Below are 15,115 nucleotides of genomic sequence, written 5' to 3'. Positions count from 1 at the left end.
TTTTTCGCACTTTGGTGGAGTTGACTGCCTCCCCCCCTTTGTTAGGACGGGCGGGTGGACGGGACTCCCCTCCTCCCTGGTAGTGGGGCTTACGGGCCCTCAGGGGGTACACTTGTCGGGTCACGTGTCTGATCTGCCCCATATCTCATAATGGCAAGAGCGAGACGCGATGACAGTATGATAATATAACGAAAGGTTATCCTATAACCTAGTTATATGAATACTGGCAGAGCGTCTCGCTCTCAGCGCCCTGAGGTCCCTTGGTTGGGTTTTCAATGTTGGAAACTTTTTTTTCCGAGGAAGGTAGTGTGACCATGTCCGGCGTCTTATAGGAGGACGCTGGGGCGTGGCCTGGTCACGTGCATGGGTGCAAATTGTTTGTTCATGAGCACAGTAGGTGCTAGGAGATAAGAGTTATCTCATAATGGCAAAAGCGAGACGCTCTGCCAGTATTCATATAACTAGGTTATAGGATAACCTTTCGTTTTGCTTTAGCCTAAACATAATGAGAAAATGATTGCTGTCTCACAGATACATACCCTTATGCTTAATTAAAATAAGAACAATGTTACATGAAGTATATCAACATTTTCAGACAAAGTTAGAAAATAGGGATGCTCTATTTCTATTAGAACAAACACAGCCACAGTACAGCATGTACGGTATTTTGCCATGTTGATATTGCTTTATTGGGGGCACTTTTGGCAATAACGATATATGGGTAAAAGGCTTATATAAGCCGATTATATCAGCGGACCAATATATATATATATATCTGTCTAGCCAGAAAAGCAAGCTTGACCGCTGAGAGTTGAGGTTGTTCCTATGTGACGCAGAAAATATTTTATATTTCTGCTTAAAGTTGAACGTTTCCACTCCCTGCGGTAGGTACACAGAAGGCTCATTCGCTCTGCATCATAATATGCTGTGCTGCGAGTTTCGTCATTCCCATAGCAAGCGAGGAAATTAGACCGAGTACCAACAGAACTCAGTTTGTGTTCTGTTCCTTCACAAAGCATGAAACCACTCACATGTATGCCATTATGCCATTGCTTATTATGATGGATTTAAATAATTGTCTCTCTTTAAGTAATCCAATTTTCAATGGCATTTTAGGAAATAAAAGGAGCATTGAGGATGTCCTACCCTGACAACCCGCGGTCTTGTGTTATAGCAACTCAAGAAAGCATGTTTTTCATCTGCAGCGAATGTGCCATTAGACATTTAGTGAAAAATGCACCATAATCTATCCCAGTTTTGTGGGTTTGTAAATCAGACATTCATATCCAGAGATAATCTAGTGAAATTGCAAAATGTGTGTTTGATTCTTGTTATTCTCCGCTTTTCGTTTGGAACAATGGCTGGGACGTTTTCGGGGCTTCCAAACTGGGTTCTGGCTTGGTCTTCGTAAGGTTTTCAGCCGATTACGGTAGTGCACAGTTTGGGGTAGGATTGCCAGACAGGTACCATCACATTTATAGGAGCTGATTTGTTAGCTCCATGGGAGGTACCAGGGAACCAAACAGAGCTATCCCAGGCGTGGAGGGCCCATTTCAGACACATGTATCCCTCATTATGGGTCCCTCCCTTGGAGCTGTGGAGCTCTGGATGTCTGGCCAATGATGATAATTATGAACGAGAGAGAAAGAGAGCTCAGCCTCTACCACCACCCCTATAACTACAGTTGAAAAGAGTTGAGGAAATAGTGTCTGCCCTATTCACTAGAGGTCTGCTCTCCTCTCTGGGATGTCACCCGGAGGAATTTCTCGGGGTGCCGATGTGGCACAGAACACATTGGTGAGTTACATGTCCAATTATCACACACCCTCCTCACAACAGAATGATATGATTACGGTTTAATCTCACCATCGGCCGAGGCAGTGGCGATGAGCCGACCGGTGCAGTCAAAACACACATCAAGCACCTCCTCCTTATGACCATTCAGGGTGGACACACACTTCCCACTAGCTGCCTCCCAGACCTGAAAACACACAAATAACACACACACACACATACAGACACAAACACACAAAAAGATATTGGCGGAGAGATGAACGCACACACAGAAACACAGACAAGGCATGCTTGCATATACCTTACGTGGTTACATTTCATACCTCTACATGTACCTGTTAGCTGTCTTACGTGGTTACATTTCACACCTCTACATGTACCTGTTAACTGTCTTACGTGGTTACATTTCATACCTCTACATGTACCTGTTAGCTGTCTTACGTGGTTACATTTCATACCTCTACATGTACCTGTTAGCTGTCTTACATGGTTACATTTCACACCTCTACATGTACCTGTTAGCTGTCTTACGTGGTTAAATTTCACACCTCTACATTAGATTTGATTAGATTCAAATGTATTGTCATTATACAGCAACAGTATAATACAACTAAAAATATGTTTGGCATCCAACCAGAGTGCAAATATAACAGTAAAGTGCAATAGTAATACAATACAATGTGCAGGTGATTAAACTGGGTATAACATATATAAATGAGTACTACTGAGTATAGTGATAATCAGATGTATGTACAGAGTTGTAGTATTAATATGTACAGTGATACAGGTATAAAGACACTATGGTAATAGTCATAGGCTACTGGCCAGCAGTGTAGGTAAGAGATATGTACAGATAGATATACTGTAGTATCTACAGGTATGTAAAAAGGAGTATATATGCAGATATATATATATGGGAAGAATGAATATATATATATATATATACGGTATACAGCATTGTATGTACCTAGCTGTCTTACGTGGTTACATTTCATACCTCTACATGTACCTGTTAGCTGTCTTACGTGGTTACATTTCAGGAAAGCAGCGATGTGAATAATTGTGATTTGTGAGGATGACTCATCTTGGCATAATTAAGGAATTAGGGTTGAAGGATTAAAAATTAAGCAGAGCCCAGAGGAGGCAGGCTTGGAGTGTATGGAGGACAGCTGCAGAGTGTTGTGACATTGAAATCACTGAGGCACGTATGCCCCCTTATGCCTCACCATAGAATATGCCTGTGAACAGCTTTCTGGCTAATAATGGCTGAATAAAGTTAGGATGTTATGGATCATTAAAATCTTGCTACACATTTTAGTTTTATAGGTGTAACACTAGGGACAGTTAACCGATTACTCGGTTGTGTTCGCTCATCGTGAACATATTCAGTGGAATGGGGGTGTGTCTCTCAAATGCAACACAAAGCATCATTGATGTTGCACATGATGTCACAGGACATCTGCTCTTGGATTGGTGTTCACTGATGTTGCACATGATGTCACAGGACATCTGCTATTGGATTGGTGTTCACTGATGTTGCACATGATGTCACAGGACATCTGCTCTGGGATTGGTGTTCACTGATGTTGCACATGATGTCACAGGACATCTGCTCTGGGATTGGTGTTGTTCACTGATGTTGCACATGATGTCACAGGACATCTGCTCTTGGATTGGTCAAGACTAGTCAAGGTCAATTAAATGATGTAGATGAAAAATAGAGATAAGGATTGCAATAGGGATTGCTATTTTTCCATCTACATCATTTCATTGAGCTGTAATTAACACAACACAATGATTCAGTGTCATCTGATGACATCACAGGAGGAGATATCTAAACTCATCAACTCTGTCAAGTTAAATGAATGTGTCCAAAACAGTTAGAGCCTTGGGATATGTGTGACCCACCCCCTCTATGAGGAGCTAGCCACGATGAGGAGCACGTTCAGCCAGACTCATACCCCCTAACACTCCACTAACCGCCTCAGCCAGTCCTTTATGCCAGCAGCCATCAGGCATCAGATTAAAAGATTGTATTGCCTATATTTATTGTAACGTATAATATAACCAATAGGGCATACAGACCCTCATCTGCACCTTTGTTTACAGTTTGTTTTTCCTATATTTTTTTATTCAGAGTTCATTATATTGTTTACACTGTTTAATTCTCTCAGATCAAGTTTTATTGCCTTTCTACTATTACCCTGCTCATACCTGTACCTCCCCTCCCCCCTCCCCCCTCCCAATGCTGCTATGATGCCAGAATTTTCCCAAGGGGATCAATAAAGGAATATCTTATCTAATTATTTGGAAAAGGCATTTTATGATGAAGTGCCTCTTTGAGCGCCAGCCGTGTTTTCCTTTTTACCGGCTGGAATGCCACCATCCACTCCCAATGTTAACGTTAATATTGCCTAATCTATTTTTTAAATTATGGCTGTGTCTAATCTGCCCGTCGCTTATCAAAGAATCATTTTCCAGTCAACATTGTCGAGGCAGATTGTTTTTTTATCGCTTCATTTCCGTTTGATAGCATTTTGAAAATCACCCGTTTTCGGGGAAAAAACAACCCATGCCTATGATAATCGCCTTTTACTGGAATATTCCAGAACGTTGTCATTTGTCGGCCTATTTATGAATCGTTTTCAAATAAACGCTAGATGATAGTATATGTGTGCGCACGCACGCGCGTGCCGTACGCTGATAATCGCTGCTCTTATTTCCTCATGGCTTTTACAGTCAAAACAGCCATATCACATATCACATAAACGCTTATATATCCGTGAAAACGAGTCTGATTATCCTAACACTGATAACATAGATTCCTTACCTGAGGTCAGATGGTATCCAAATGGTTTATTCCAATTTCCGATCGCCATTAGAAAAAATCGATAATTGTATTGATCCATCGTGTGTACAGTATAACCCATATTCGCCGTGGCTCAGAGGCTCCAGAATGAACTCTGGTAGACCCCGGCTGCATCAGTGAGAAGTAAAATGTGGAGTCAGAAATCCGTTCTCCCATTCACTTTCATTGAGTCCATTCCAAAAGGGTGATTTACCATCTGGGAGACGATAGGGGGCGCTTTTTTCACATCTGAGCGCCGGCGGTCCCTGGATCTCCAACGGTAGGCTCGCGTGATGCAATATGATTTCAGATCGCTAATAATTTTTTTTTTTAAATAAACCCGAGAATACTCGTGACGTGGCATTCAACGGTCGGGGGGTAAACCCGAGAAAAGCCGTGAGTGGCATACAAAGTGTTAAGGGCTGGGCGATATCACCTAAAATGCATATCACAGTATATTATCACATTTACCTCGGTAACAATTTTGTTTTATTTTATTTTATATGGGCAAAATGAGGCCATAAGAGATTTCATAATGTGGGTTTTGTCGTTATGTTTTGGGTTTATGGCCCTAGTCCCTCTGGGAGACAGGATGAGGGCTCACCTTGCAGGTTTGGTCCATGGAGCCGGTGATGATGAGGGAGCAGTCCCAGTTGAACTGAGCGTTGGTGATCTCTCCATGATGCCCCACCAGAACAACAACACGTCTGGAGAAACACACACAGCAGCAGATGTGGTGTTGAGACAATTCTGACACAATGGAAAACGCACACCTGCGTGCACGTGTTGGGGCAGGGCCAGCTTAGAAACAGACACACCATTGTCTAATACATGATTGCTCTGTCCTCTGTTCCACTGTGTGTGTGTGTCTGTGCATGCATCTACCTCCTGAGCCATTGTACTAAATAAATAATTGATTTGGAACTTACCCTTGTATTTGCCATTTTATTGAAATTTAAATCGTTTTTAAGTTGCAGGAAATGAAAGCAAATGGCTTCTTTATTGCAAATTAGTTTGCCTCCCAACACAGTCTGCACAGCCCCCCTCCGGTCCACCCACTATTTGCGACTCCATCTTGTTCGAAAGCCCTGTGTGCGGGCCGGCTAAGTGGCGCAGTGGGCAAGGCGCTCGCCACCAACGCAGGAGATGCTGGGTTCGAGCCCAGCTCTCGGCGTTGCTTTTGGCTTGGCTGGTCGGTCATACTAATACAATTGACAGTATTAGGGGGTGGGAAAGCCGGTGGGTGGGGATCGGACGTTGTGGACAGCGACTCCTACAGGTCGGTTGGTGCGCCTGTACAGCAGAATCAGGAAAGTATCGGGGGCAGCGTGAGCCTCCCACGTGCTACTCCTCGCCAATGAGAGATCGCGCTGTACAGGTGAAAAGATGCGACGGCTGCCTCCTCGTGTACCGGAGGGGACACGTGATGCAAGGCTCCACATTGCAGCCGACCAGTGGGAGGCATGGTCTAGCAACGTTCGAGACAGGGGAGGGAAGAATTGGATAATACGAAATTGGGATGGGAGAAAAATAGAAAAATGGGGAGAAAAAGTAGATAAAAAAAAAAGCCCTATGTGCGCATGTGCGCCTTGTCCTCCTCCCACACACAGAGACAAGACAAGACCAGAGCACTCAGACAGACACGCAGGAGCTGGTGTTGCTGCGCGGTGACTGACCTGCCTGTAGCAACGTCCCACAGAGACACAGTGTGGTCGAAGGAGCCGGTGACAAGCTGCTCCCCCATGGTGTTAAATGACAAGGAGATGACCTCTGCGGTGTGACCCTGGAAACACACAGCAGAGAAGATAGCAGAGGATGAAGAACGTGCACAATGAACATCAAAGAAAGAACAGATATAGCCTGGAGGTTTATAAATTTGTTCATATATATATTAGCAACTGAGAGTTCATGCAAGTTCAGGCACGCTCTGAAGTGAATTCGATTTTTTCTTGTCTTGGGAAGAAAATACAAGTTTAATCGCATATTAATTTGCTCTGATTCATTTCTAAAGGACACGTTTAGGATTTTCTGTTCAGCTGACGATTTTCAGCATGATTAATTTTTCAGTGATTCGAGTAAGAAAATATCTGAGTGAGCCGGGATGTTCAAAGTGTTTGACCTATTCTGAAACACACAGCCAGCCCCAGCCAGCCAGCCAGCCAACCAGCCAGCCAACCAGCCAGCCAGCCAGCCAATCAGCCAGCCAGCCAGCCAGCCAGCCAGCCAACCAGCCAGCCAGCCAGCCAGCCAGCCAGCCAGCCAGCCAGCCAGACATCCACACAGCCAGCCAGCCAACTAGTCACCCAGCCAGCCAGTCAACTAGTCACCCAGCCAGCCAGTCAACCAGTCACCCAGCCAGCCAGTCAACCATGTCACCCAGCCAGCCAGTCAACCAGTCACCCAGCCAGCCAGCCAGCTAGCCAGCCAGCCAGTCAACCAGTCAGCCAGTCAGCCAGCCAGCCAGCCAACTAGTCACGCAGCCAGCCAGCCAGCCAGCCAGCAACCCAGCCAGCCTGCCAGCCAGTCAGCCAGCCAGCCCCAGCCAACCAGTCAGCCACACAGCCAGACATCCACACAGCCAGCCAGCCAACTAGTCACCCAGCCAGCCAGTCAACTAGTCACCCAGCCAGCCAGTCAACTAGTCACACAGCCAGCCAGCCAACTAGTCACCCAGCCAGCCAGTCAACTAGTCACACAGCCAGCCAGCCAACTAGTCACCCAGCCAGCCAGCCAGCCAGTCAACCAGTCACCCAGCCAGCCAGTCAACCAGTCACCCAGCCAGCCAGCCAGCCAGCCAGCTAGCCAGTCAGCCAGCCAGCCAGCCAACTAGTCACGCAGCCAGCCACCCAGCCAGCCAGCCAGCCAGCCGATCAAATGAACCCCTAATGGATGGATGTGAGCCAGATGCCAGAGAGAGCTTAACAAACCCAGAGAGAAAGAGTGAGGGAGAGAGAGAGAGACAGAGAGAGAAAGAGAGAGAGAATAAAATAATGAATGAGAGAGAAGGAGGAGGGGGGAGACAGACTGCTGAATAAATAAATAGTTAGCTCACAATCAGAGTGGCCACCTCTTCCCCTGTCTTGACATCCCATAGCCTGGCCGTAGTGTCCATGCTGCCTGTGGCCACCAGTGTACTCTGAGGGTTGAATGCCAGACACACCTGCAGCACACAGAAAGCTCTGTTAGGACTGAAAGGTCTGGTAGGGCCCATTTAGGAATACACATTCTGGGCTGTTTGAACATACACGCACACACACACAAATATATATATATATATATAGAGAGAGAGAGAGAGAGAGAGAGAGAGAGAGAGAGAGAGAGAGAGAGAGAGAGAGAGAGAGAGAGAGAGAGAGAGAAGAGAGAGAGAGAGAGAGAGAGAGAGAGAGAGAGGAGGAGAGAGAGAGAGAGAGAGAGAGAGAGAGAGAGAGAGAGAGAGAGAGAGAGAGAGAGAGAGAGAGAGAGAAGAGAGAGAAGAGAGAGAGAGAGGGGGGATAGATAGATAGATAGATAGATAGATAGATAGATAGATAGATAGATAGATAGATAGATAGATAGATAGATAGATAGATAGATAGATAGATAGATAGATAGATAGATAGATAGATAGATAGATAGATAGATAGATAGATAGATAGATAGATAGATAGATAGATAGATAGATAGATAGATAGATAGATAGATAGATAGATAGATAGTTTCATACTATTTCTGCTGTGTGTCCTCTGAAGGTGTGAAAACATTTCCCAGTCTCTGCACTCCACAGTTTGCAGGTCTTATCAAAAGAACCAGTAGCAATCTGTCTCTGAGTTTGAAGAAAGGGGAACAATACCAAAGACTCTAAGACTATCGAAATAGTACAACGACTCCTATGTATATACAGTATGTATACAGTATTTGTTTTAACAATGGAAGGAGGCAGAGGGACTTTACCCATAGGGATTGTTGAATGCTATGGCGTACACCACGTTCCTGTGGCCCTCCAGCACGTGGAGCTCCGTGCCTGATGTCGTATCCCACACTCTACACGTCCTGTCATAGCTCCCAGTTATAAAACTGCAGTGTAGAGGGATGGAGGGAGAGAGACACACACACACACACACACACACACACCGATGGACAAAAACATCAGTGTGGTAGAGAGAGAGAGAGAGAGAGAGAGAGAGAGAGAGAGAGAGAGAGAGAGAGAGAGAGAGAGAGAGAGAGAGGAGAGAGAGAGAGAGAGAAAGTGTGTTACTGTTTACCTCTCCTGAACCCGAGCAATACAGATGCAATCCAGCCCTCCATGTGTGTCGCAGATAAAACTTACCTCGACCCCGACTTGTTGAAGGCAACGTTTGTCAGCGGCAGTATGTGTGCCTGCAGTGTCTGCGAAAATTAGATAAGAGGGACAGATAAGAAAAATATGAACTCCGAGGCAATGTACTTGGACTGACTGAATTAATTAAATTACAATCTATAAGTTTGACCGTGTAATATCCATGCATAATTAATCTGACTTTGATGTGGTGGGGAGACTTGGCTTAGCGATGCAGAGGAGTTTGATTTGATTGAACTTTATTAACAGATTGCAGAATGGGTACAATACAGTACAGCTCAATACACACAATTGTTAAGGGGATGCAGACCAGAGAAAGACTTTCGTCTTGTTTACTTCAGGGTCCCCCATTTTCAATTCATAATGACATTTATGACATACAGTAACACAACATACAGATATCATGACATTTATGACATACAGGTATACAGTACTGTTACATTTGTGACATACAAGATATGCAAATATACAGTACTGTTAAACAGAGATCCTAACAGAAAATATATACATACTAGCGGGAGGAAACTGTACATTCAGAGGGGGTGGGTGGGTGGGTGGGCGGGAGTGTTTGGACATTTACGGGGGCCACTTTCGAATTGCAGCCTCCCGTAGGTGCTCTTTGAGAGCAGTTTTGAAGGTGGGTAGGGATTCACATTTGTTTTACGGTTGTGGGTAGGGTGTTCCACATTGATGTGGCATAATTGTGAAACGTGTTTAGTCCCTTGTTTGAGCCGAATCTGGGTTGAACATGATTTGTGGAACTCCCTCTGGTGTGTTGTGGTCGTGGCATTCACTGACCTTTAGGAAGTATGGATTCCTCGACTCCAACAGTCGACTCTTGGTTAGTAACTCTGAGAGTTGAAATGCAGTAGAATCCACTCTTAGACCCTGCACATCTTTAATTTCAATGCAGATCCATGGCTAACCTGGTGGATATGATTGGTTCCAGAAGCCAGATTCTCCCAATAACAGGAGTTGTGAGGAGTAGAAGCCCTTTCCTAATGCATCACTGGTTAATTCAGCCCAACACCATAGTTGACGGGTCAACTCCAGTGGTACACGTAGGGTTGGATTCGGGGGCGACTCCAGAAATCCTGGAGCTGTGAGCCACTAGACTTGCTGCCCTGCCTACTGCTGCCATCCAGTGTCACTTTGAAGCATTGCAGCTTGTATCACATGACACACTCAGAATATAATATTATTATGGGCTCTAATAAATGGCACAACTACAATGATAATAGAGAAGAAAGAAACAGACTTGTTCCAACTGAATTCCAAAACTTTGACTTTTGACATTTCTATAACGTCATACCAAATATCCATGTCTGTATTTCGGTGGTGTAATGAATGATTAACCTCTCATTTAAGTAGCTCAAAACAAACTGGTCAGACTACTACTTGACCTTACTCCTAGAACCCACCTCACCCCTGCCCACTTTGACTACCTAGGATGGCTTAGAGTAGACGACAGAGTACAGCAACTTGCAATGGGCCTGGTCTACATGTACATGTCAAAATACTTCCCAAAGGTCAGTGAATACCACGACCACAACACCAGAGGAAGCTCAACAAATCATGTTAAATCCAGATTCGGCTCAAACAAGGGACTAAACACGTTTCGCAATTATGCCACATCAATGTGGAACGCCCTACCCAAAGCTGTAAAGGAATGTGAATCCCTACCCACATTCAAAACCGCTCTAAAAGAGCACCTAAGGGAGGCTGCAATTCGAAACTGGCCACCGTAAATGTCCAAACCCCCCCACCCCCTCCTAATAGACAGTCTCCTCCCCACCGTATGTATATATTCTCTCCCCACCGTATGTATATTTCTCTCCCACCCACCCACCCCCTCCTAATGTACAGTCTCCTCCCCACCGTATGTATATATTCTCTCCCCACTGTATGTATATTTCTCTCCCACCCACCCACCCCCTCCTAATGTACAGTCTCCTCCCCATGATATGTATATACTCTCTGTCAGGATCTATGGGTAACAGTACTGTATATTTGCATATCATATATGTCACAAATGTAATGTACTATATACCTGTATGACATGTATGTCCCTATGCCATAAATGTCATGATGTCATGTATGTTGTTGTGTATGTCATAAATGTCATTATGAATTGAAAATGGGGGACCCTGATGTAAACAAGACAAACGTCTTTCTCTGGTTTGCATCCCCTTAACAATTGTATGTATTGAGCCGTACTGTATTGTACCCATTCTGCAATCTGTTGTATTGTACCCATTCTGCAATCTGTTAAATAAAGTTTTCATTCATTCATTCATTCAGCTATGACGCTGTAACTTGATATGAAAGCTTTACTGCAGCTAGAGGTTGGAATCACACAAAAAAACGTCCCCTTACAGCTCATGTCATTTAAAATTGTACATACAATTATAAATGCATGAACGAGATTTCACATGTCCGTGACTTTCCCAAATGTTGATGGTTCTGGAGGGTTCTGACCTTAAACATGTGGAAGCTGTGGTGTACCGGCTGGTCCAGTTTCTGCTGCAGTTTGAGGATCAACAGCTTCACCTGATCAGCCCTGGAATCAGTGACCAGAGGCTCTGACTGCCTGATCTCTGCCACCAGCTGATCTGGGTCTGTCCTGCAGGAGAGAACAGTATTAGGGGGGATGATGGCTGAAGTCCCTCTTGCTGACGTAATTATGATTTCATTGATAAGTGCCTGGAAACCGTAACGTTACATCTTGGAGTGAAATGTGAGAATAAATCAATGATACCACCCCGAAATACTGGCCGCTATGAAAACCAGAGACAAAAAATGCTCTGAGTTTCGTAAAAGTCAGTCAAAGCTTACCAAAAGCACGAGCAGTGAACTCCAAGCCCACGTGACTGAACTCAAACTGGAAAGAAACAGACTAAGAAACGACGTAAACTCCATGATTAAAACTGCAAAAAAGAATTTCATCAATGACAAAACTGAGGAAAACAAAAACAAACCACGTGAACTTTGGAAATTACTCAATAATCAACTAGGCTGCAGTAAAAAACTTAAAACCAGATTCTCAAACATAAACATAAAAACGGACAACACGCTCATCACAGACAAGCTGGATGTAGCCAATTACTTAAAAATGTTCTTCACAAACATAGCCACAACACTGGTAAACAAACTACCCTCCCACTCAGGGCATTATGGGGTAGAACACATAGTAGCTTACTACAAAAACCTAGAGGTCCGCAAGGACGACTTCAAGCTAGAAATGGTAACAACAGATGAGGTACTCAAAAAACTGAGCGCCCTCCAACCTAAAAAAGGCCACTGGCCATGACAACATCCCCTCCAAATTCCTCAGAGACTCAGCAGCCGCTATCACCCCAGTCATCACACACATAATAAACCTCTCCATAAAACAATGATGTCCCCAAGGACTTCAAAATTGCGAGGGTGACCCCCCTGCACAAAAAGGGCAGCAAATTAGACCCAGGCAACTACCGCCCTGTTTCTATTCTCACCTCCATCTCGAAAGTCATGGAAAAAATAGTCTACAAACAGGTCGAAAAGTACCTAGCGGAAACAAATTTAATCTACTAATTCCAATCTCGCTTCAGAACATCCCACTCCACTGACACATGCCTTCTCTATTTGAACGACCACATCAAACAAGAGGTGGACGCGGGAAAATACTGTCTGGCATGGTCATGCTGGACCTACAAAAGGCCTTCGACACTGTCAATCACTCCATTCTGATTGACAAGCTAAAAGCAATTGGTTTTGATAGTCTATCAGTGAGCTGGATGCAATCCTACCTTGAGGGGAGGGAACAGATGGTGGAGGTAAACGGTACCCTATCCCCCCCCCCCCCCCCCTCACAGTGAGCTGTGGTGTTCCACAAGGAAGCATACTAGGACCGCTACTGTTCCTAATTTATGCAAATGACATGTCGTCAGCTTGTGACTGCAACTTGTTCCTGTTTGCGGACGACTCAGACCTGCTGGTCTCTGACAAGAACAAGTTACAGGTTGAAAAAACCCTCAGCTCGAAACTAGGCAAAATCTGCATATGGCTCGCTGATAACAAACTACCATTACACATGGGCAAAACAGAGTCCATTCTCTTCGGTTCAAATAACAAACTCAGCAAGACCGACAGCTTCTCAGTTACAGTGGGTGACAACATTGTCACAAGGAAAGATGAAATAATTACCTACCTGGGTTCCATCCTAGAGGCTAATCTCTCCTGTGACAAAATGGCATCCAATGTAATAAAAAAAAGTCAACCAACAAACTCGATTCTTGTACCGGATCTCCTCTCTGGTAAACAAGAATACCCTGAAGACTCTGGCAGGAGCACTCATTCAAGGGTACTACGACTATGCTTGCACCTCATGGTACCAAAGCACCTCAAAGGCGCTAAAAACAAAATTACAAACATCTCAAAACAAACTGGTCAGACTACTGCTTGACCTTACTCCTAGAACCCACCTCACCCCTGCCCACTTTGACAACCTAGGATGGCTTAGAGTAGACGACAGAGTACAGCAACTTGCAATGGGCCTGGTCTACAAGATACACTACACGACCAAGGTACCCATGTACATGTCAAAATACTTCCCAAAGGTCAGTGAATACCATGATCACAACACCAGAGGGAGCTCCACAAATCATGTTAAACCCAGATTCGGCTCAAACAAGGGACTAAACACGTTTCGCAATTATGCAACATCAATGTGGAACGCCCTACCTAAAGCTGTAAAGGAATGTGAATCACTACCCACTTTCAAAACCACTCTCAAAGAACACCTACGGGAGACTGCAATTCGAAACTGGCCCCTGTAAATGTCCTAACCCAACCCCCTCCAATGTACAGTAATTTACCTAGTATGGTTGTCAATATTCCAATGTACAGTTTTGCTTGTTTGTACAGTGTTTCTCCCCCCCCCCCAACCCCCTCCAATGTACAGTAAATTACCTAGTATGGTTGTCAATATTCCAATGTACAGTTTTGCTTGTACAGTTGTACAGTGTTCCCCCCCCCCCCCCCCCAACCCCTCCTACCCACCCAACCCCACCCAACCTCCTCCAATGTACAGTTTTTACATCAAATGTATATACTCCCTTTTCTGGACTCTTTTTGTATCACAAACAGTACTGTATTTGCAAATCTGGTATGTCATAAAATGTATAGATGTAGCAGTACTGTCTATCTGTATGTCATGTATGTCATATATGTCCTGGTGAATTGAAAATGGGGGACCCTGATGTAAACAAGAAACAATTGTGTGTATTGAGCTGTACTGTATTGTACCCATTCTGCAATCTGTTAATAAAGTTTCCAATCAATCAATCAATCAATCAATCCCCTGATAAGCCCACTCACTCTGGAGACAAGTCCAAGAGGTCAATTGATTTTGTCCTCAAATGACCCCCTTTCTCATATTCCAGGATGATACCTGGGGGGGAAGAGAAGCAGCTGGATTTAGAAAGGACACAAATACGCATTGAGCCTAGAGCCATAGAGAGGATACAACGAGTCGAGAATTGCAAATCAGCAAGGTTGCCTATAAGACATGGCTTTTTATGCTAACTTTTGCTATCTGTTTTCAAACGTCAGCTAGCTAACATTATCGGACATGACTGACAGTACTACTGTATCATTCTTTTGAACAGTGAAAGTTGTTGCCATTGGTGGAAATAACGTACATTTCCCACATGTTCCCAAAGTATTATGTACTGAAACCAAGTACAGGCAATGGCAGATAAACGCTGTATTTGTGTTAGCGAACGTTACCTGGTGGGTAATATCTGAGTAGAAATCGTTTGAGCTTCATCTTGCTTTAGCAGCCAGCAGAACACGTTAGTAGTACGTTAGTAACAACAAACCGTTGCCTAGACTACGACCGACTCGCGGCCGCTTGCAGCAGACTAGTGTCTCGTGTACTACTGGCCACGCATGCGTAGAACAAAAGTCAGCCCTGGCTTAGGCTACTACACAGGCACCCCTGGCTGCAGGGCTGATATATCTTTCACTTTATTATCCCTCAAAGTAAATAGTTCAAAGTCTTGCCCTCATAAACTGTCAGACTTGTTGAACTGTTAGGTACTTGCAGACACTACTACACTAGACTAAGAAAAAATAACCCACGGACATAACACATGTTTCTTAATGCTGTCAAAAGA

The 15,115-nt window shown here is 44.4% G+C and overlaps 1 protein-coding gene across 1 annotated transcript in view; it reads right to left on the bottom strand.

The window, feature by feature from the left end:
* The window catches only part of daw1 (dynein assembly factor with WDR repeat domains 1), a 33,174-nt gene extending 18,394 nt beyond the window's left edge, over window positions 1-14,780 (bottom strand). The window contains 11 exon segments of the mRNA XM_084322107.1: window positions 1,867-1,981; window positions 5,247-5,349; window positions 6,319-6,425; window positions 7,695-7,802; window positions 8,346-8,440; window positions 8,443-8,444; window positions 8,573-8,695; window positions 8,949-9,007; window positions 11,436-11,580; window positions 14,316-14,388; window positions 14,727-14,780. Coding sequence (XP_084178233.1) covers window positions 1,867-1,981; window positions 5,247-5,349; window positions 6,319-6,425; window positions 7,695-7,802; window positions 8,346-8,440; window positions 8,443-8,444; window positions 8,573-8,695; window positions 8,949-9,007; window positions 11,436-11,580; window positions 14,316-14,388; window positions 14,727-14,766 — 970 coding nt within the window. The 5' untranslated portion in view covers window positions 14,767-14,780.
* Window positions 14,781-15,115: the final 335 nt, after the last annotated feature.

The sequence above is a fragment of the Notolepis coatsorum genome (genome assembly GCF_963971535.1).
Source record: "Notolepis coatsorum genome assembly, chromosome: 1".
Lineage (NCBI taxonomy): Eukaryota > Metazoa > Chordata > Actinopteri > Aulopiformes > Paralepididae > Notolepis > Notolepis coatsorum.
The sequence above is the reverse complement of the archived record's forward strand: the minus strand, read 5'-3'. Positions and strand labels throughout refer to the sequence as shown.